We start from the raw sequence: 21,114 nt of genomic DNA on the forward strand, positions 1-21,114 counted from the left end.
TTCTGCATCATTTACTCATTTCTGTAAAACCTAGTAACTAGTTTAGTATAAATAGGACTTTTTACTATCTTTGTAGATGATCTTTGATTAGTTTTATGCTATCTTAGACCTTTATGGGGGCTGGCCATTCAGCCATGCCTAGACCATTATCACTTATGTATTTTCAAACGGTAGAGTTTCTACACTCCATAGATTAAGGTGTGGAGCTCTGCTGTTCCTCATGAATTAATACAAAGTACTACTATTTTTCTATTCGATTCAAGCTTATTCCTATTCTAAGATATCCATTCGCACCCAAGAACATGATTAATGTGATGATTATGTGACACTCATCATCATTCTCACCTATGAACGCGTGCCTGACAAACACTTCCGTTCTACATGCAAACAAGCTAGAACGAGTATCTCTTGGATATCTAGTACAGAGGACCGAGTCCGAGATATTAGAATCTTCGTGGTATAAGTTAGAACCCATGGATGGCCATTCTTGAGATCCGGAAAGTCTAAACCTTGTCTGTGGTATTCCGAGTAGGATCTGGGAAGGGATGGCTGTGACGAACTTCAAACTCGCGAGTACTGGGCGTAGTGACAGACGCAAAAGGAGGGTGAATCCTATTCCAGTATGATCGAGAACCTCCAGATGATTAGCCATGCAGTGATAGCGCATCGGACCATTTTCACAGAGAGGATGGGAAGTATCCATTGACAACGGTGATGCCCTACATAAAGCTTGCCATGGAAAGGAGTAGGATTGATTGGATGAAGACAGCAGGAAAGCAGAGGTTCAGAGGAACGAAAGCATCTCTATACGCTTATCTGAAATTCTCACCAATGAATTACATAAGTACCAATATCCTATTTTATATTTTATTTATCTTTTACTTATCAATTCATAAAATCAGTTGAATCTGCCCAATTGAGATTTACAAGGTGACCATAGCTTGCTTCATACCGACAATCTCCGTGGGATCGACCCTTACTCACGTAAGGTTTATTACTTGGACGACCCAGTGCACTTGCTGGTTAGTTGTACGAAGTTGTGAAACAAAATTAAGAATATGAACGTGCGTATGAAGTTTTTAGCGCCGTTACCAAGGAAGTAAAGATCACGATTTCGCACACCAAGTTTTTGGCGCCGTTGCCGGGGATTGTTCGAGTTTGAACAACTGACGGTTCATCTTGTTGCTCAGATTAGGTAATTTTATTTTAATTTTAAGATTTTTATTTCTTATTTTTGAAAAATACAAAAATTTTTTCTTCTTTTTCGTTTTTCCTAATTAAATTTTGAAAATCCAAAAAAAAATTTATAAAATCACAAAACCAAAAATAATTTTTGTGTTTCTTGTTTGAGTCTAGAGTCAAGATTTATGTTTGGTGTCAAATGCATCTTTTTAATTTTCTAAAAATTATTTTCGAAAATTTCATGCATTACATTCTTCATGATCTTCAAGTTGTTCTTGGCCAGTCTTCTTGTTTGATCTTCATATTTTCTTGTTTTGTGTCTTTTCTTGTTTTTCATATGCATTTTCAATTTGTTAATGTCTAAAGAATAAAAATTTTTAAGTTTGGTGTCTGGCATGTTTTCTTTTCTTGAAAAGTTTTTAAAAATAAGTTCTTGGTGTTCATCTTGACATTCAAAGTGTTCTTGGTGTTCATCTTGACATTCATAGTGTTCTTGCATGCATCACATGTTTTGATCCAAAATTTTCATGCATTGAGTCAATTTTGTATTTTTCTCTTTCATCATTAAAAATTCAAAAATCAAAAAAATATCTTTCCCTTTTTCACTCATAAATTTTCGAAAATTTGAGTTGACTTTTTCAAAACTTTTTAAAATTTAGTTGTTTCTTATGAGTAAAATCAAATTTTCAATTTGAAAATCCTATCTTTTTCAAAAATTAAATCTTTTTCATTTTTTCTTATTTATTTTCGAAAATTATAAAAATATTTTTCAAAAATCTTTTTCTTAATTCTATCTCATAATTTTCGAAAATATTACTAACAATTAATGTGATTGATTCAAAAATGTAAAGTTTGTTACTTGCTTAATAAGAAAGGTTCAATCTTTAAATTTTAAAATCAAATCTTTTTGTTTCTTGTTAGTCAAGTAATCAACTTTAATTTTCAAAATCAAATCTTTTTAAATTTCTTTTTCAAACCTTTTTCAAAATAATTTTCAATCATATCTTTTTCAATTTCAATAATATCTTTTTTGAAATTAAATTTAAAATCTTTTCTAACTTCTTTTCTAACTTCCTATCTTTTCAAAATTTGACTTTCAAATCTTTTTCAATCAATCTTATCTTTTTGTTTCAATCACATCTTTTTCAAATTTCAATCTTATCTTTCCAAAATTTGATTTTCAAAATCTCTTAACCACTTAACTTTTTATTTGATTCTTATCTTTTTTAAAACTGCCCAACTAACTTTCTACCTTTAATTTTCTAAAATCCCTCCCTCTTTTTTTCAAAATTCCTTTTTAATTAACTAATTGTTTTAAATTTTAATTTTTAATTTAATTTCAAACTTTAATTTTCGAAATTTAACTTTAAATTTAATCTTTATTTTAATTAATTTTCGAAATTCTCTCACCTCTCATCTCCTTCTATTTATTTATTCATCTACTAACACTTCTCTTCCACCCAAAAATTCGAACCCCATCCTCCTCTCTGTGTTCGAGATTTTCCTCTTCTCTTCTTTACATTACATTCTTCTCTTCTTCTACTCACATAAAGGAATCTCTATACTGTGACATAGAGGATTCCATATTTTCTGCTTTCTTCTTCTTTTTCATATGAGCAGGAACAAGGATAAGAACATTCTTATTGAAGCTGATCCTGAACTTGAAAGGACTCTGAAGAGGAAGCTAAGGGAAGCTAAAGCACAACTCTCTAGAGAAAATCTGACAGAAATTTTCGAAAAAGAAGAAGATATGGCCGAAAATAATAATAATGCAAGGAAGATGCTTGGTGACTTTACTGCACCTAATTCCAATTTACATGGAAGAAGCATCTCAATCCCTGCCATTAGAGCAAACAATTTTGAGCTGAAACCTCAATTAGTTTCTCTGATGCAACAGAACTGTAAGTTTCATGGACTTCCATCCGAAGATCCTTTTCAGTTCTTAACTGAATTCTTGCAGATCTGTGATACTGTTAAGACCAATGGGGTTGATCCCGAGGTCTACAGGCTTATGCTTTTCCCGTTTGCTGTAAGAGACAGAGCTAGAGTATGGTTGGACTCTCAACCTAAAGACAGCCTGAACTCTTGGGATAAGCTGGTCACGGCTTTCTTAGCCAAGTTCTTTCCTCCTCAAAAGCTTAGCAAGCTTAGAGTGGATGTTCAAACCTTCAGACAGAAAGAAGGAGAATCCCTCTATGAAGCTTGGGAGAGATACAAGGAACTGACCAAAAAGTGTCCTTCTGACATGCTTTCAGAATGGACCATCCTGGATATATTCTATGATGGTCTGTCTGAGTTATCAAAGATGTCACTGGACCATTCTGCAGGTGGATCCATCCACCTAAAGAAAACGCCTGCAGAAGCTCAAGAACTCATTTTCATGGTTCCAAATAACCAGTTCATGTACACTTCTGAAAGGAATCCTGTGAATAATGGGACGCCTATGAGGAAGGGAGTTCTTGAAATTGATACTCTGAATGCCATATTGGCTCAGAATAAAATATTGACTCAGCAAGTCAATATGATCTCTCAGAGTCTGAATGGATTGAAGGAATCATCCAACAGTAATAAAGAGGCATCTTCTGAAGAAGAAGCTTATGATCCTGAGAACCCTGCAATAGCAGAGGTGAATTACATGGGTGAACCTTATGGAAACACCTATAACCCCTCATGGAGAAATCATCCAAATTTCTCATGGAAGGATCAACAAAAGCCTCAACAAGGCTTTAATAATGGTGGAAGAAATAGGTTTAACAATAGTAAACCTTTTCCATCATCCACTCAGCAACAGACAGAGAATTCTGAGCAGAATCCATCTAGCTTAGCAAATTTAGTCTCTGATCTATCTAAGGCCACTGTGAGTTTCATGAATGAAACAAGGTCTTCCATTAGAAATTTAGAAGCACAAGTGGGCCAGCTGAGTAAAGGAATCACTGAAATCCCTCTAGTACTCTCCCAAGCAATACAGAAGAGAATCCAAAGAGAGAGTGCAAGGCCATTGATATAACAATCATGGCCGAACCTACAAGGGAGGAAGAGGACGTGAATCCCAGTGAGGAAGACCTCCTGGGACGTCCAGTGATCAACAAGGAGTTTCTCTTTGAGGAACCAAAGGACTCTAAGGCCCATCTAGAGACCATAGAGATTCCAATGAACCTCCTTATGCCCTTCATGAGCTCTGATGAGTAGTCTTCTTCTAAAGAGAATGAGGATGTTACTGAAGAGCAAGTTGCCAAGTACCTTGGTGCAATCATGAAGCTAAATACCAAATTATTTGGTAATGAGACTTGGGAAGATGAACCTCCCTTGCTCATCAATGAACTGAGTGATCTGGATCAACTGACATTACCTCAGAAGAAACAAGATCCTGGAAAGTTCTTCATACCTTGTACCATAGGCACCATGACCTTTGAGAAGGCTCTACGTGACCTTGGGTCAGGGATAAACCTCATGCCACTCTCTATAATGGAGAAATTGGGAATCCTTGAGGTACATGCTGCCAATTTCTCATTAAAGATGGCAGACAAATCTATGAAAATGGCTTATGGACTAGTAGAGGATGTGTTAGTAAAGGTTGAAGGCCTTTACATCCCTGCTGATTTTATAATCCTAGACACTGGGAAGGATGAGGATGAATCCATCATCCTTGGAAGACCCTTCCTAGCCACAGCAAGAGCTGTGATTGATGTAGACAGAGGAGAATTGATCCTTCAACTGAATGAGGACAACCTTGTGTTTAAAACTCAAGAATCTCCTTTTGTAATAATGGAGAGGAAGCATAGAAAGCTTCTCTCAGTACAGAGTCAACTAAAGCCCCCACAGTCAAACTCTAAGTTTGGTGTTGGGAGGCCTCAGCCAAACTCTAAGTTTGGTGTTGAATTCCCATATCCAAACTCTAAGTTTGGTGTTGGGAGTCTATAAAATTGACCTGATCACCTGTGTGGCTCCATGAGAGCCCACTGTCAAGCTATTGACATTAAAGAAGCGCTTATTGGGAGGCAACCCAATTTTTATTTATCTAATTTTATTTTTATTTTTATTGTTCTTTCATGTTTTATTAGGTTCATGATCATGTGGAGTCACAAAATAAATACAAAAATTAAAAACAGAATCAAAAACAGCAGAAGAAAAATCACACCCTGGAGGAAGGACTTACTGGCGTTTAAACGCCAGTAAAGAGCATCTGGCTGGCGTTCAACGCCAGAACAGAGCATGGATCTGGCGTTGAACGCCAGAAACAAGCAACATCCTGGCGTTCAAACGCCAGGAATGCACCCTGAGAAGAGCTGGCGCTGAACGCCAGAAACAAGCATAGAACTGGCGTTCAACGCCAGAAACATGCTGCATCTGGGCGTTGAACGCCCAGAACAAGCATCAATTCAGCGTTTAAACGCCAGAATTGCATGCAAAGGCGTTTTACATGCCTAATTGGTGCAGGGATGCAAATCCTTGACATCTCAGGATCTGTGGACCCCACAGGATCATCTCAGCATCTGTGGACCCCACAGGATCCCCACCTACCTCCACTCATATTCTTCCCTCTTTTCAACATTCATCATCTCTTCCCAATAAACACCCTTCCCCAAAATCCTTCACCAATCACCTCAAACTCTCTTCCCTATTACCCCTTCACCACTCACATCCATCCACTCTTCCCCATAAACCCCATCTACCTTCAAAATTCAAAATCACTTTCCCACCCAAACCCCTCCCTCTCCTCCATATTTTCTCTTCTTCCTCTTCTTTTCTTTCTTCTCTTGCTTGAGGGCGAGCAATATTCTAAGTTTGGTGTGGTAAAAGTATAAGCTTTTTTGTTTTTTCATTACCATTGATGGCACCTAAGACGCTTTTTTGTTTTTCCATTACCATTGATGGCACCTAAGACCGGAGAAATCTTTAGAAAAGGGAAAGGGAAGACAAAAGCTTCCACCTCCGAGTCATGGGAGATGGAAAGATTCATCTCCAAAACCCACAACTAAGGGTGGAACATCAAGGGCACTCCATCATCCTTCATGAAATTAGAGAAGATCAAAGAGCAATGAGGGATGAGCAACAAAGACAAGGAAGAGACATAGAAGAGCTCAAGGACATCATTGGTTCCTCAAGAAGGAAATGCCACCATCACTAAGGTGGACTCATTCCTTGTTCTTAAATTTTCTGTTTTTCATTTTCTTATGTTAAATGTTTATCTATGTTTGTGTCTTTATTACATGATCATTAGTATCTAAGTGTCTATGCCTTAAAGTAGTGAATATGAATCCATCACCTCTCTTAAATGAAAAATATTTTAATTACAAAAGAACAAGAAGTACATGGTTTCAAATTCATCCTTGAAACTAGTTTAATTATTTTGATGTGGTGACAATACTTTTTGTTTTCTGAATGAATGCTTGAACAGTGCATATGTCTTTTGAAGTTGTTGTTTATGAATGTTAAATATGTTGGCCCTTGAAGAATAAGGAAAAAGGAGACATGTTATTTGATAATCTAAAAAATCATAAAAATGATTCTTGAAGCAAGAAAAAGCAGTGAATACAAAAGCTTGCAGAAAAAAATGTGAAAAAAATAGCAAAAAAAAATAATGGGAAAAAGAAAAAGCAAGCAGAAAAAGCTAAAAGCTCTTAAAACCAAATGGCAAGAGCAAAAAGCCAATAACCCTTAAAACCAAAAGGCAAGGGTAAATAAAAAGGATCCAAGGCTTTGAGCATCAGTAGATAGGAGGGCCTAAAGGAATAAAATCCTAGCCTAAGCGGCTAAACCAAGCTGTCCCTAACCATGTGCTTGTGGCGTGAAGGTGTCAAGTGAAAACTTGAGACTGAGCGGTTAAAGTCAAGGTCCAAAGCAAAAAAAAAAGAGTATGCTTAAGAACCCTGGACACCTCTAATTGGGGACTTTAGCAAAGCTGAGTCACAATCTGAAAAGGTTCACCCAGTTATGTGTCTGTGGCATTTATGTATCCGGTGGTAATACTGGAAAACAAAGTGCTTAGGGCCACGGCCAAGACTCATAAAGTAGCTGTGTTCAAGAATCAACATACTGAACTAGGAGAATCAATAACACTATCTGAACTCTAAGTTCCTATAGATGCCAATCATTCTGAACTTCAACGGATAAAGTGAGATGCCAAAACTATTCAAGAGGCAAAAAGCTACAAGTCCCGCTCATCTGATTGGAGCTAAGTTTTATTGATATTTTGGAATTTATAGTATATTCTCTTCTTTTTATCCTATTTGATTTTCAGTTGCTTGGGGACAAGCAACAATTTAAGTTTGGTGTTGTGATGAGCGGATAATTTATACGCTTTTTGGCATTGTTTTTACATATTTTTAGTATGATTTAGTTAGTTTTTAGTATATTTTTATTAGTTTTTAATTAAAAATCACATTTCTGGACTTTACTATGAGTTTGTGTGTTTTTCTGTGATTTCAGGTATTTTCTGGCTGAAATTGAGGGACCTGAGCAAAAATCAAATTCAGAGGTTGAAAAAGGACTGCAGATGCTGTTGGATTCTGACCTCCCTGAACTCAAAGTGGATTTTCTGGAGCTACAGAACTCCAAATGGCGCGCTTCCAATTGCGTTGGAAAGTAGATATCCAGGGCTTTCCAGCAATATATAATAGTCCATACTTTGAACGAGTTTAAATGACGCAAACGGGTGTTGAACGCCAGTTCCATGTTGCAATCTGGCGTTTAGCGCCAGAAACAAGTTGCAAAGTGGAGTTCAACGCCAGAAACACGTTACAAACTGGCGTTCAACTCCAAGAATGACCTCTCCATGTGTAAACTTCAAGCTCAGCCCAAGCACACACCAAGTGGGCCCCGGAAATAGATTTCTGCATTATTTATTCATTTCTGTAAACCCTAGTAACTAGTTTAGTATAAATAGGACTTTTTACTATCTTTGTAGATGATCTTTGATTAGTTTTATGCTATCTTAGACCTTTATGGGGGCTGGCCATTCGGCCATGCCTGGACCATTATCACTTATGTATTTTCAAACGGTAGAGTTTCTACACTCCTTAGATTAAGGTGTGGAGTTCTGCTGTTCCTCATAAATTAATACAAAGTACTACTGTTTTTCTATTCGATTCAAGCTTATTCCTATTCTAAGATATCCATTCGCACCCAAGAACATGATGAATGTGATGATTATGTGACGCTCATCATCATTCTCACCTATGAACGCGTGCCTGAAAAACACTTTTGTTCTACATGCAAACAAGCTAGAACGAGTATCTCTTGGATATCTAATACAGAGGACCGAGTCCGAGATATTAGAATCTTCGTGGTATAAGTTAGAACCCATGGATGGCCATTCTTGAGATCCGAAAAGTCTAAACCTTGTCTATGGTATTCCGAGTAGGATCTGGGAAGGGATGGCTGTGACGAACTTCAAACTCGCGAGTACTGGGCATAGTGACAGACGCAAAAGGAGGGTGAATCCTATTCCAGTATAATCGAGAACCTCCAGATGATTAGCCATGTAGTGATAGCGCATTGGACCATTTTCATAGAGAGGATGGGAAGTAGCCATTGACAACGGTGATGCCCTACACAAAGCTTGCCATGGAAAGGAGTAGGATTGATTGGATGAAGACAGCAGGAAAGCAGAGGTTCAGAGGAACGAAAGCATCTCTATACGCTTATCTGAAATTCTCACCAATGAATTACATAAGTACCACTATCCTATTTTATATTTTATTTATCTTTTACTTATCAATTCATAAAATCAGTTGAATCCGCCCGACTGAGATTTACAAGGTGACCATAGCTTGCTTCATACCGACAATCTCCGTGGGATCGACCCTTACTCACGTAAGGTTTATTACTTGGACGACCTAGTGCACTTGCTGGTTAGTTGTACGAAGTTGTGAAACAAAATTAAGAATATGAATGTGTGTATGAAGTTTTTAGCGCTGTTACCAAGGAAGTAAAGATCAAGATTTTGCACACCAAGAAGCTTAGGCGATTTCATAGGATCTGTGAGCGTAGGGAGGACGAGAAGAATTATGAATTGGTGTCACCTGACCTTGAGGAGAGAGTTAGTTTCCCTCCCTTAGATCAGACAGAACGTCCTTTCTTTTACGCCTATGACTATTTCTTTAGCCAATTAGGTATTACCCTTCCTTTTATTGCCTTTGAAACCGAACTCTTGTGGAACTGTAATGTGGCCCCTTCTCAACTTCATCCAAACTCTTGGGCCTTTATAAAGATCTTTCAGTTACTGTGCCAAGAACTAGGTGTCCGACCTGCCGTGTCCCTTTTTCTTTACTTGTTTGTGCTAACCAAACCCGAGGTAGCTAAGAAGAAAGCTTCTTGGATCTCTTTTCGAGCTACCCAGGGGAAGAAAGTGTTCTCCATGTTTGATGAATCCTTTCGCGACTTTAAGAATTACTACTTCAAAGTCCGAGCTATTGAGGGTGCTCAGCCTTTCTTTTTGGGTGAGAACGAAGAGCCGACCTTTCCTTTGTGGTGGCAGAAAGACCATGTAGTCCTCAAGTATCCTTGGGAGAGTTTAGATAAGGTAGAACAGGCTTTTGTGGGTGTTTTAGAGGAGCATTGGGGGGAGCCTCCTCATTTGGATACGAAAAGATTTTTAGGAGATCCTTCCCTCCTTCGTGCTGAGCTAGGTAGCATCCGACCTCTTCCTTTACAGATGGTTTTCTTCTACTGTTTGTGAATTTATCCTCTTCCAACTGTGTAATTATTTTCCTGGCTTCTTTTCAGAGATGGTTAAATCTTCGGATTCTATGAAGTCCTTTCGGAAGGCCAAGAAGGTGATGGCGGCCCACAATCTGTCACAAAAGACATTGGGGAAAGGGTCTTCGGCACAGCTGCTTCTGAAGCAGCTGACGGTGGAATCTCAGGGTCCGAGGAAGATTATCCCGACCCTGAGAGTTCGGACAATTCTGTCTGACCCGTCTCAGATGACCTCTGGCGTTGCCTCCTCTCCTACTGCTGTTGGTCCCCCTCCCAAGCCACAAAAGATTGTTGGGACTTATGATTTGAATGATAAAAAGTTTGATGGTATAGCCTTTGCCACGGAGTTGATAGCTCCTTATGGAAAAGTTCTTTTGGATTATGTGTCAATCCTCCACCACTTTGATTTTATATCTAATAACAGCATTCGGATGGCCAATCTTGGTGCGGCCTTATCTCGGGTTGTACGGGAGTCCCCTGTCCATGCTACCAAGTCCTTTTTGGAGGATGCCAAGGCTGAATATGACAAGGTAAAAGGCCTGAAGGATGAATTGGATGCTAGTGTGCCCAATATGGAGATTGATGTAGAAAAGGAGAATGATCGAGCTACTATGGTGGAAGCAGCTGCTAATCTGGCTGAGGAGGCTGCTAAGAAGTATAAGGAGAGCTATACTCTGACCTATGGCGAGCTATTAGAGGCTAAGGAGAGTCTGCCCAAGATGATTATGCCGAGCTTCAGAGCCATATGGTGAGCAGTGTGATTGAGATGTATGAAAATCTAAAGGCCCAAGTCGGGGTTCTTGCTCCCGAGCTCGACCTCTCCTTATTCAGTATGAACAATGTGGTGGAGAATGGCAAGATCGTGCCTGCCCCAGATAATGAAGATGAAGGTTCTCCTCTTGTGCCACCACCTAAGGCTTCTGCAGCTTCAGCTTCTACGGCCCCTTCTGCCGAGGTGGTCCCTTCTGAGCCCGAACCTGATGTGGAAATTTTGAATGGGCCAGATGGAGTTGTTAGTGCTACTCCAATCTCAACCATCCCACCTCCTCCTCAAGATGCTGATACTGGGGCAAACTTGGATCCCCTATGATATTTTTGATTATGTGTTGATGTAGTCCAATCTGTGGACTTTGAACTTTGTTGGTTTTTGTAAGTTTTGTGGATGATTTCCTGACACTTTATTGCTTCTTAGCAACTTTTTATTTTAAAACAAACAATTTAAACTCTTGGGCTGCCATTTGTGCAGCCTTCGAGTCTTTAATGTTTTAATTTGAACGATGCGTTGGCTGATATATTAACTCTGCTTGTGATGATATGCTTTTTTCAACCTTTGTTTGGAGGGGATTGCCCTTCAACCTTTATATAGGCGCTTTGGGTTTCCTTGGTTTGATACCCCTTGAGGTGGGGTTTGCCTTGGTTTCCCTTGGATTGAGGTATTTCCTTTGATGCAGCATCCGTGTTCTTATGCGGCATTCTTTCTTCCAAACTGGAGTCATGATCATTGTCAGGATTGTCTGCTATGATGGTGGGATGACTTCCAGGTTTTCCGGCAACGGTGCCAATGTTCCGAGGGTTACTTGAAACTGAAGGTCGATCTCGGATGAGATCTTCGGGTGTGATCGGAGCTGTGGGGTCCGACTTGCTGGATCTTGAGATGCTACTGATCCTTGGTCACCGGTGGGTGGTGGTACCTGGAAGAGACTCCGATACTTAAGTTAGCACGGGCTTTAGGTAGGTTTTTTGTGTAGAATCAGATAGTGATTTATACCTGGGCGCTCTAATATATTTATAGTAGTGTGGAGTGACCTCCCCTGAGATAAGTTAATTATCTTATCTTATCTTTTTGTGGGTGAGTCCACTTATCTTTTGCCAGCCGCCTTCAGGTGGGATGTGATCTTCTGCTTTGGGCCTGCTTAGGCCCTTATAGCGATTTGGCTGAGCTCTTTGGGAAGAGGTCGGTGGTGACCCAACCTTATAAGATGTCGGTCGTTCTTGTCGTCGTCCAACCCGGATCGCTTAGCTCGACCTAGGGTATGAACACTAGCGTTTAAACGCCAATAAGGGACCAAGTTTTCTTTGCTTGGGGACAAGCAAACTTTTTAAGTTTGGTGTTGCAGAGTGAGCTTTAGATCTATATTATCATCAATGGCACCAAAGGAAGGTGAATCATCTTCACAGAAAAGAAAATTTTTGTTTCTTAGTATTTCATTCTATTTCCTATTTTCCTCTCTAGGCTTACATGATCATTCTTAGGATTTTGCTTTAGTAGTTTATTTTTAAATTTTTTATGGTTAGATGATGTCTCATGTATTGCCACTAAGCTTAAATGAAAATTTTTAAGAAGTAGTAAGATGCACATGGTCTTGAGTAATATCATAAGTTATTCCAATTACTTTGATATGATTGTCTTATCTTTATTTTCTGAATGTATGAATTAACTGTGCATAATTGATATTAAAGTTAAGCATATTGACTCTTGAAGAACAGGGAATTTAGAGAAGTATTATTGATTCTCTGAAAAATAAAAAAGATTGATTCTTAAAGCAAAAGAAATAGTTAAAAAAAGAAGAAAAACCAAGAAAAGGGTCCAAGGCTTTGAGCATTAATGGTTAGGAGGGTCAAAATTGGCCTAAAAACCTCAAAATATTGATTCTTGGTTTTCTTTTTTCTTGTTTATAAGCAGGAACAGAGATAAAGAACCTCTTTTTAATCTTGATCCTGAACCTGAGAGGACCTTAAAGAAGCATTTGCAACAAGTTAAAGGACAACACTCCGAAGGAAATCTCACAAAGATTTTCGAACAAGAAGCTAAAAGCATGGCAGCCGAACCTAACAATGGAGGAGAGGCAAGAAAGGTTCTTTGCTTACTACACCATACCAATTTCGGATTTCTATGGAAGAAGTATCTCCATACCTGCCATTAGAGCAAATAACTTTGAGCTTAAGCCTCAGTTACACTAGAAGAAAGTACCGGAATAACGACTGATTTTAGCGACCGAAAAAATTGGTTGCTAATAGCGACCGATTTAGCGACCAATACAGAATTTCCAAGACCAAATCAATATTGGTCGCTAAATCGGTCGCTAAATTAGCTTTAACGACCGATTTTAGCGGCCAATAAGTTCGGTCACTAATAGCAACCGAATTAGCGACCGATAAGTTTTAAATACAACTAAAATAAAACCGGTCATTAAAATCGGTCGCTATTTTTTGATTTAGCGACTGATTTAGCAACCAAAACGGAAATAATGTCTTTGGAACCGTTGGTCACAAAACGGTCGCTATTTCTTATTTTAGTGACTGATTTTGCATCTGATAGTGAAATAGGGTGAATAACTGTTGAGTTGCTAGTTCAGTCGCTAAATTACTAGTCACTAAATCGATTGCTAATTGTTAATTTAGCGACCGATTTTAGTGACTAACATAATCAGTCCCTAATAGCCACTGAATTAGCAACCGACTAGTTTTATAAAACTAGAATATAAATGGTCGCTAAAATTGGTCGCTATTTTTTAATTTAGCGACCGAATTAACAACCAAAACAAAAAAATGTTCTTAAAACTTTTGGTCACTATTTTTTAATTTAGCGACCGATTTTACAACTAATCTATAAATAAATAAAATAACATAATTGATTGCTATTTCAGTTGCTAAAGTTGTGGTCACTAAATCAGTTACTATTTTTTAGAGCAAAAACGGTCACTAAGTTAAAAAAAAGATAATTAGCGTTACTAACCCTAACTCACCCAACCATTCCCATCTTCTCACTAACGCTAACAAATCAGTCTCTGAGCGCCGTTGTGGTCTTCGTCGCCGACGTCTTCTGCGCGTGTCTCGCCGGCGTCTCCTGAGGTCCCGTCGGCGTCGTCTTCTCTGGTCTCGGCGCCATCTCCTGAGGGCTCCTCACCGTCTTCTTCTGCATTCTCGGTGTCGTCGCCTACATCGTTGAGATCTCAGCGTCGTCTTCGTCGTCTCCAAGCAGGTAGCCTCCTAATCGCCGATTCTAATCCATGTCTGGTTAGGGGTTTAGCGATGTGCTCCCACCAACGTTAGTTCCGAACAGGATGATTGTCGCTTGGAGATATTCTTACTACTGGTGGTCACTCTGAGCTCGGCATTCCTCCCTCTGCGTTATTCCAACGGAGCTGGTAAATTTTTTCATGAACTCTTACAGTTTGCGATGTTTTTGAAATTTTATTAATCTATTGTTTTGGTAAATTTTATATAGGGTTTGCAATGTTCCCTAATTTTAATTTGAGTTATAGTTTTGTCTTAATTTTAATTTGAGTTACAGTTACAGTTTCTTCTTCTTCGTAACTAGTTTCAGAGTTTCAAAGATCTTTGCTCATAGGTTTTCTTGTGCCTTATTTTGGTGGAATGATCTAATTGTCATTCCTGTGGTGCTTGAGGGAACTATTCAGTGAATCTTTTATCTTGATCTGCATTGTCTTTGAATTAGGCTGCAGAGATGAGAACTCAACAAGACAAGTTTGTTAGGTTAGTTTGATGAAAACGTGTATTTTTTATGTTATGATGAGGATGATTCTGTATATGCTAATTTTAGAAGTATTACAGTTGAAAATACTTGCAGCAGAAATCAGATGAAATTCAAACCATTCAAGTAGAAAAATTTCTTGACTAGCTTGACTCTGGCTCAGAATGAAGAAGTGGTGGAACGTTTCTTGAAGGAAAATTTAGCTGCTGGTAGGATTCTCATGCTTCTATTTAATTTTGCAACAAAAAAGTTATGTCTGAAGTATCAACCATATATTATATTACCAATAATCGTTATTCTTTAATATATATGATTAGCAGCTTTGCTATGCATATTTATTTCTTGAACACCTAATCCTTTTTATACTCCTTATTGATATCTATTGTCTTGTTCTTGGATTTTTATGTGGTCATCTCCTTTAGCACAAACTCTTATTTATAACTATTGAATTAAGTTTGATGTCTATAAACACTCTAATTTAGGTATTCAAAATATAATTTCTCTATAAACAAGTCTTACTACCAATTCCCTTTATGAATCTAGACTTCAGAAAGTTTGGCCTGTAGGTGTTTGATCATATTCCCATGAGAACTTTTGTGAAAGTACCATCAACCATGAAAGATAATATTATTGTTCTCATGAGATATCATCCCACTTGACGTGAATGCTGATGCTGAAGAGTCAGACGAAGATGATGAAGTCCATGTTTTCGATAAGGTTTTGGTGCTACAGACTCTTTTTTTTTTTTTTTTTTTTTTTAAATATATGAAAATTTTGAAGGCTCAATTAAACATGAGGTATCATGCATTTTGTGCTTATTTTGATTGCATAAGAATTAGAAATGAAGTTTTTTTAATTGGATCTCATTTGTTTTCTTCTCAAATTTTGCTCAAAAGGGTATTGATGACAAAGAACATGAAGACTTTGACGACGATGAAGAGGAGGACAATGATGATTCGTCGAAAAGTAAGCATGAGTTTTATGTGTTTGCATATGCATCAAAGTTATTCATTAAATTTGATTGAGATGGATGTTGTATATGATAATATATGACTCCTACCTAAAGAAAGTTACCTTAAGAGAATACTTGATCTCAAGATTGAATCTTAATTATCCTGCTTTGGTAGTTTCGATTTATATTATCTGCATTCTTTTCTGAAGGATGGGATGCTGGAATTTTGAAACCCAAATTTAAGAGTGCTTTTTATAGCAACCTTTATAAATCATATATGCAAAGGTTAACAAATTACGTTTGTAAACTGACACTAGATAGTATTATTGTTCTGCAGTGTAGTCATATTAATTTTCTATATAGATTTCTTGGCAAATGACCTGAAATGTAACCATATTAAAATAAATCCCTATGTGATATACAGGCTTGCAAAATAAGATTTCTGCTGGGGGGTTTGTGAAGTAGATAATGTTCAATTCTGCTTGGGGGTTTGTGAAGCAGCAAGTTGAATAATCTAATGAATGTAGTAGGCGTTAAGGACGCATCTCGATTGTTTGACAAACTTGTATTTAGCAGCAAAAACTGGAGATTCTGCTATATTTTTTTAAATTATCTTATCATTGTTGTTTATAATGTCTACCTTTAATTTTGTACAGGTTGCTGGACCATCTGGGCAGATGACATGGATTAGAGGCGGTCCAAAATGTTTAGATGGCAGCAATATTATTGAAGCCATTGATAATAGGTTGATTGCTCTCTTTCTGAATTCACGGTTTCGTTTGGTCTAGACACTGGAATTTGTAGGTACATTAGGAATAGTTGTTTAGCTTCCAATGGAATTCCTTAACTGAATAAATAGTAATTATTGTAAAGTTGATGCTGTATTACATTCTGTTTGAAAGGGATTGCATCTCATGATCCTGTGTCTGGGACTATATTCTAACAAAATTTTGATTTGATTTATGCAGTTTGTTATGCATACAAATGGATTATATTGATCTTTATCAAATTCATTGGCCTAATCAGTTTGTATGTTTATGTTAGCTTATACGTATTTTGGTCTGATTGATATATCCTAATTCTTTAATTGATACATTGACATTGTAGGTATGTTCCAATGTTTGGAGAAACTGAGTATGGCCCAATTCATCAATACCCTTCAATTGGTATAGGTGAACAGCTTAAGCTCTCGGAAGAGCTGTCAAAGCTAGGAAGGTAATTGGTATTGTCAATCTAGTACAAGTTTCGATCTTTCAATAAATAATTACCGAATCATGACTAATAAAATGTGTTGAACTTCTTTGCAGATTAGATATGTTAGTCTTACTAATGAAACTCCATATGGCATGATGAAGTTTATTCAGGTTGTCAAAAATTAAATGGAATTTTTTTTTACTTTATGTAAATGAATTTTTTTTCCTTTGTTTTTTTGCATACATTTGGGGCCATTGGCTATAAAGCTATCAATATACATTGGGATTGTAGATTATAAATTTGATATATTTATGAATTTTGTCTCCTTTTATTTTTATATTTTGATATAGATATTGTGAATATTTTTTGTATTTATTTGAAAAATTTATCTATGTTTAATTTTTTTTGTATTTTGTTGAAATATAATTATTTATAAAAATCAAGTTTTGATAGTGGTATATGTGAAATTAGTAAAAATCTATAATTAGGAAATCAGTAACAGTGACCAATTTAGCTACCGATTCTTTAGATTTTCAGATCAGATACTAGCGGTCGATTTAGCGACCGAAAAGTTGGTCGCTATTTAGCGACCGATTCTCTCAGCGACCAATTTAACGACAAAAAAAGTTGTCGCCATTTAGCAACCGATTCAGCGACTAATATCGTTTTGTACTAGTTTGGTAGCTGACAATGGTCGAATTTACCATTGATCTAGGTTTTCACAAATTAGAATCCCATCGTTGAAAGTATAGCCTAAACAAATGATTAATTTCCAAGTCAAATGTTTAATCCAAAGGATATGTCACAATTTAAAACCAATTCAATTCCGAGAGTTTCAATTCCCGGGTTGTCTCCCAAGGACACTTGAGACCAATGAGTGTGCAATCTTGGTTGTGAGGATCATGGGGTTTTCAATAAAGGGATAAACATATAAAGCAATAAAAGAACATGCAAAATTGTAAGAAATGAACTAATAAAGGAATTAATGAAGTAACTATGCAATATAGACAAGTAAGGTGTAAAAAGAACTAATGTAAATGTGTATGAAGGAATTGAAGCATAAAAGGTATCTTGGCTTGGAGTGAGCTAAAGGTCCTTTCCTTGTTGGAACCACAACTATGACAACTAGAATGGATCAATCTCACTTGACCAACCCTCACATCGGAGAGTAAGTTAAATGAGCATAAGTGTTCTTAACCCACAAATCCTAAATTGCTTGCTAATTGCCTTAGCAACATAGCGTTAGTGGGAACAAGAACAATTAACAATCCAAGAATTGACACTAAATGTTGGACATTCCAACTTTAGGAACCCAATTGCTCACTTTCCCCAAGCCAAGAGATAAAAAACTAGCCCAAAATCATACTTAACATTTTGTCAAACACTTGGTGGACAAGAACTCTAAACATGGGAAAAATGAGAAAAAGCTTGAAACCAAAAGCAACAAATAATCTCAATCAACAATAAAAACTCAAGAAAGCATGTAACAATCATCAATCACAAAATTCATCAACAAGAAATAGGAATTGCAAAAGAGAAGTAAAATTGAACTATAACTTGAATTATTAGAAATAGTAAGAACAATGTAACTATAAAGAGTAGTAACAAAGAGATACTTACAACGGGAATTAGCAAAATCCAAGATCAAAATGGAAATGGCACTTGAATGTAAAAATCCTAGTATAAACCCTAGTAGAGATGATGAAAAACTTAAAGAAAAACTATACTAAAGCTATCTACTACAACTCCTAAGCTACACTAATGTTATGCTATGGTATGGTCTTCATTTTCCCTTCCTTATGAGCTAAATGGCTTTAGAAATGGGCCTCCAAAACACCAAAATCACGAGTCACGTGAGATTTTAATGAAGGCATGTGCGTCCACCTGTGCGGACGCATAGACTTGTGCGCCCGCACATTCTGCCGAAAATCTCTACCCGAACGTACGCACAGAGGGTTGTGCGCACGCACACTAGGCGATGCTTGAATGGATGCGCGTCGCGCACGATGCAGCTTACGCACATGCGTGGCTCTGATCTGATGGCTGTGCGTACGCACACAGGTTTGTGCGTATGCACACTAGGCTGAGCTCTTCTCAGTTGATTCTTCATACTTCCTCCTCTTTGAATGCTCTTCTTCCATTTTCTCCAAGCCATTACTGCCTTATACCTCTGAAATCACTCACAAATAACATCAAGGCATCGAATGGAAGGTAAATGGAATAAAATTAATCAAATTAGGCACAAAAGAGCATGTTTTCATAATCAAGCACAAATTAGGAGGAAAGTTCAAAAGCATGCTATTTAGTGGAATAAGTGCAAGTTTATATGATGAAATCCATTCAATTTCAACCAAAAAATCATCATCAAATATGGATTCACCAATTTTTCCACACTTAAACACTAGCATGTCCTCATGCTAAACACACTCAAAGGAGATAGATGAAAGGAAAACGATTTATTCTATGTGCTACCTAAATGCATGCAACTATCCTAAAGGTTGCTACCAATATGTACTATGCAAAGAGTTGGTAAAACAAACCATAAAATTCCAATCCATCACAAGAAGGCTTTGGGGCAAATGCAAAGAGTTTATGCACTAAAATCATTATCCAAAAAATTGAATTGAACTTTCAAAACTAATCAACAAACAACTTGCAAGAAGATACAACAAGAGATGCAAGAACATAGAATTGAGCGATCGAACCCCTCACTGGATGTGTATTCACTCAATTCGCTCAGTGTTTAGGGCTTAATCACTCAATTCTCCTTTTATCATACTTTTCAAAAATTTGCACTTCATCTAACAATCAACTAGTATTTGATGCATAAAAGACAAATATCATGAGGTCTTTGGAGGGTTGTAATGGGGCCAGGGTTTAGGTAGGATAAATATGGCTAAGTGGACTTAAAGAATTAGTTCTTTGATTAGCTTAAGTGTCCACCTAATCCTATATCACCTATATACTCATAACAATGTAACCTAGCTACCCAATTTTTCTCCTATCTCACCTTACTCATGCAATTTCTTTTCAAAACATGAACATATGCATCCTCTACTTCAACTTTTTATTTCACTTTCTATTATGCACAGTTTTTTCTTTTTTTTGAATTTATTTCTTGTCTTTGTTAGCACAAGAGATGCATATGACCTAAAACAAAGAACACATGAGCATTTTTCAATTGCCAATTTTTTACAATGAGTTCCATGCCTCTATCACCAATGCTTCCCAACAATTTCTCCCACACTTATAATATACGCACTAATCCACCCAAGCTAATCAAAGAGTAATTCAAGGACATCAATGGTTTTTCGCTTAAGGGGAAATAATGTGTTAAAATCAGAACAAAAGGGAATTACAAGCTCAATAGGGGTTCACAATGGTGAGTACAAGGGTTGGCCATATAGGTTGGTGAGTTTAACATCAAAGATGGCCTCAATCATGCTAAATGAATCCAAACAACAAATACAGGATATAAAAAATGATGCAAATCAACGATCACAATAAAAAAGGAGTAAAATCACACCAGAACAAACATTATAGTTGAAAAATGTAACCATCTATCAAAGCGCAAATCTTACAAGGTATATTGTTCTAGCTCTTTTCTATGTTCCATAAACAGAATACTTTAAGCAAGTTGGAAAACACAAAATTTTTCTTCAATTCAACCGATGGTATGCCTTAAGAAAGATTTCATGGCAATTCCTTGGTGTTTCATCAAACTTATTCAATCTAATATGAAACATGCAAACATTAACTACCATATAACTATGAAAACTAAAGGGATATATACAGGCAAACCAACTAAGGTGCAATAAAGATAAAGCTACTAAAATTGAGTACCCCCACACTTAGTTCTTGCACGGTCCTCCGTGCTTGCTTCGGATCCGGGAGAATGAGAACTTCGGGGCCACGTCAGCTGGTGGTATCGGAAATGGGTTGGTCACCTTCATCATGCTCCTCCCCAACTAGCTCGGATGAAGCCTCAGGAGTTGGGCCAGGGTCTCTTCCTTCTAGCTTCGCCGCTATCCACTCGAAACGCTTCTGCTCCAATTGCTCCATGTGGTGGATATCGTGCAAGATGTCTCGGAATAATTTTGGAAGAGACCAGAGAACCGGTAAAGGAGTCAATGAGGTTGGTAAACTTGATGGTGGTGCTACGGGTGCCTTCCTCTTCGAGGGTGTCTTTTCTGATGATCCATCCAATTCTCCCCTCGGAATGAACTTGTTGCCTCTTGGAAACTCGAACATTATATTCATTGGTTGCCTCTCTACCCCCACTGCGTTTGCTAAGCGCATCACCATCGACGGAAATGGAATGTTGATATTTCTCTTCTCAACCAATTTCCAAATCGATTTGCGTAACAAAGGTACAATGGCTATATGCTTCCCTTCCATAATAGCCCATAGTAGCAAAGCAGTCCTAAATCTGACATGGGTAGTATGGGTGCTCAGGATGATGTAGTCTGCCATAATCTGATGCCATATATGGGCTTCGGCATTCAAATCAGAGTATGCAATACTAGTGGAAACATAATTTCTCCCTTTGCTATACTCCTAAGATGCACCAGGACGGGCTATTCTCTCAAGA

The 21,114-nt window shown here is 37.5% G+C and overlaps 1 protein-coding gene and 1 non-coding gene across 26 annotated transcripts; one reads left to right on the top strand and one right to left on the bottom strand.

The window, feature by feature from the left end:
* Positions 1 to 3,325: 3,325 nt before the first annotated feature.
* LOC148544886 (small nucleolar RNA R71) lies at positions 3,326 to 3,433 on the bottom strand. Its single transcript, XR_015902084.1, has one exon. It is a non-coding gene; the product is annotated as a small nucleolar RNA R71 (small nucleolar RNA).
* A 10,176-nt stretch (positions 3,434 to 13,609) lies between these two features.
* LOC110266352 (uncharacterized) lies at positions 13,610 to 16,839 on the top strand. 25 transcript variants are annotated; one of them, XM_088500277.1, is made up of 9 exons: positions 13,631 to 13,864; positions 13,946 to 14,030; positions 14,342 to 14,379; positions 14,458 to 14,586; positions 14,921 to 15,094; positions 15,274 to 15,343; positions 15,986 to 16,074; positions 16,437 to 16,544; positions 16,637 to 16,839. In XM_088500277.1, the coding sequence occupies exons 5-9, from the start codon at positions 15,042 to 15,044 to the stop codon at positions 16,677 to 16,679; spliced, it is 363 nt and encodes a 120-aa protein (XP_088356403.1). In that variant the 5' UTR covers positions 13,631 to 13,864; positions 13,946 to 14,030; positions 14,342 to 14,379; positions 14,458 to 14,586; positions 14,921 to 15,041; the 3' UTR covers positions 16,680 to 16,839. The 25 variants fall into 25 exon arrangements, 23 of the variants coding, with proteins under 23 accessions (XP_088356397.1, XP_088356399.1, XP_088356413.1 ...); XM_088500272.1 differs by having other exon boundaries at positions 13,635 to 13,864; positions 14,204 to 14,379; XR_015900049.1 differs by adding an exon at positions 16,298 to 16,358 and having other exon boundaries at positions 13,673 to 14,030.
* Positions 16,840 to 21,114: the final 4,275 nt, after the last annotated feature.

The sequence above is a fragment of the Arachis ipaensis genome, chromosome B9 (assembly GCF_059453495.1).
Source record: "Arachis ipaensis isolate K30076 ecotype BB chromosome B9, ASM5945349v1, whole genome shotgun sequence".
NCBI lineage: Eukaryota > Viridiplantae > Streptophyta > Magnoliopsida > Fabales > Fabaceae > Arachis > Arachis ipaensis.

Coding starts and splice junctions, on each gene's coding strand:
- LOC110266352 (XM_088500271.1), top strand. CDS start 15,042: ATGCTGATGCTGAAGAGTCAGACGAAGATGATGAAGTCCATGTTTTCG. Junction 15,095..15,273: donor AAGTCCATGTTTTCGATAAG/GTTTTGGTGCTA, acceptor TTTGCTCAAAAG/GGTATTGATGACAAAGAACA. Junction 15,344..15,985: donor CAATGATGATTCGTCGAAAA/GTAAGCATGAGT, acceptor AATTTTGTACAG/GTTGCTGGACCATCTGGGCA.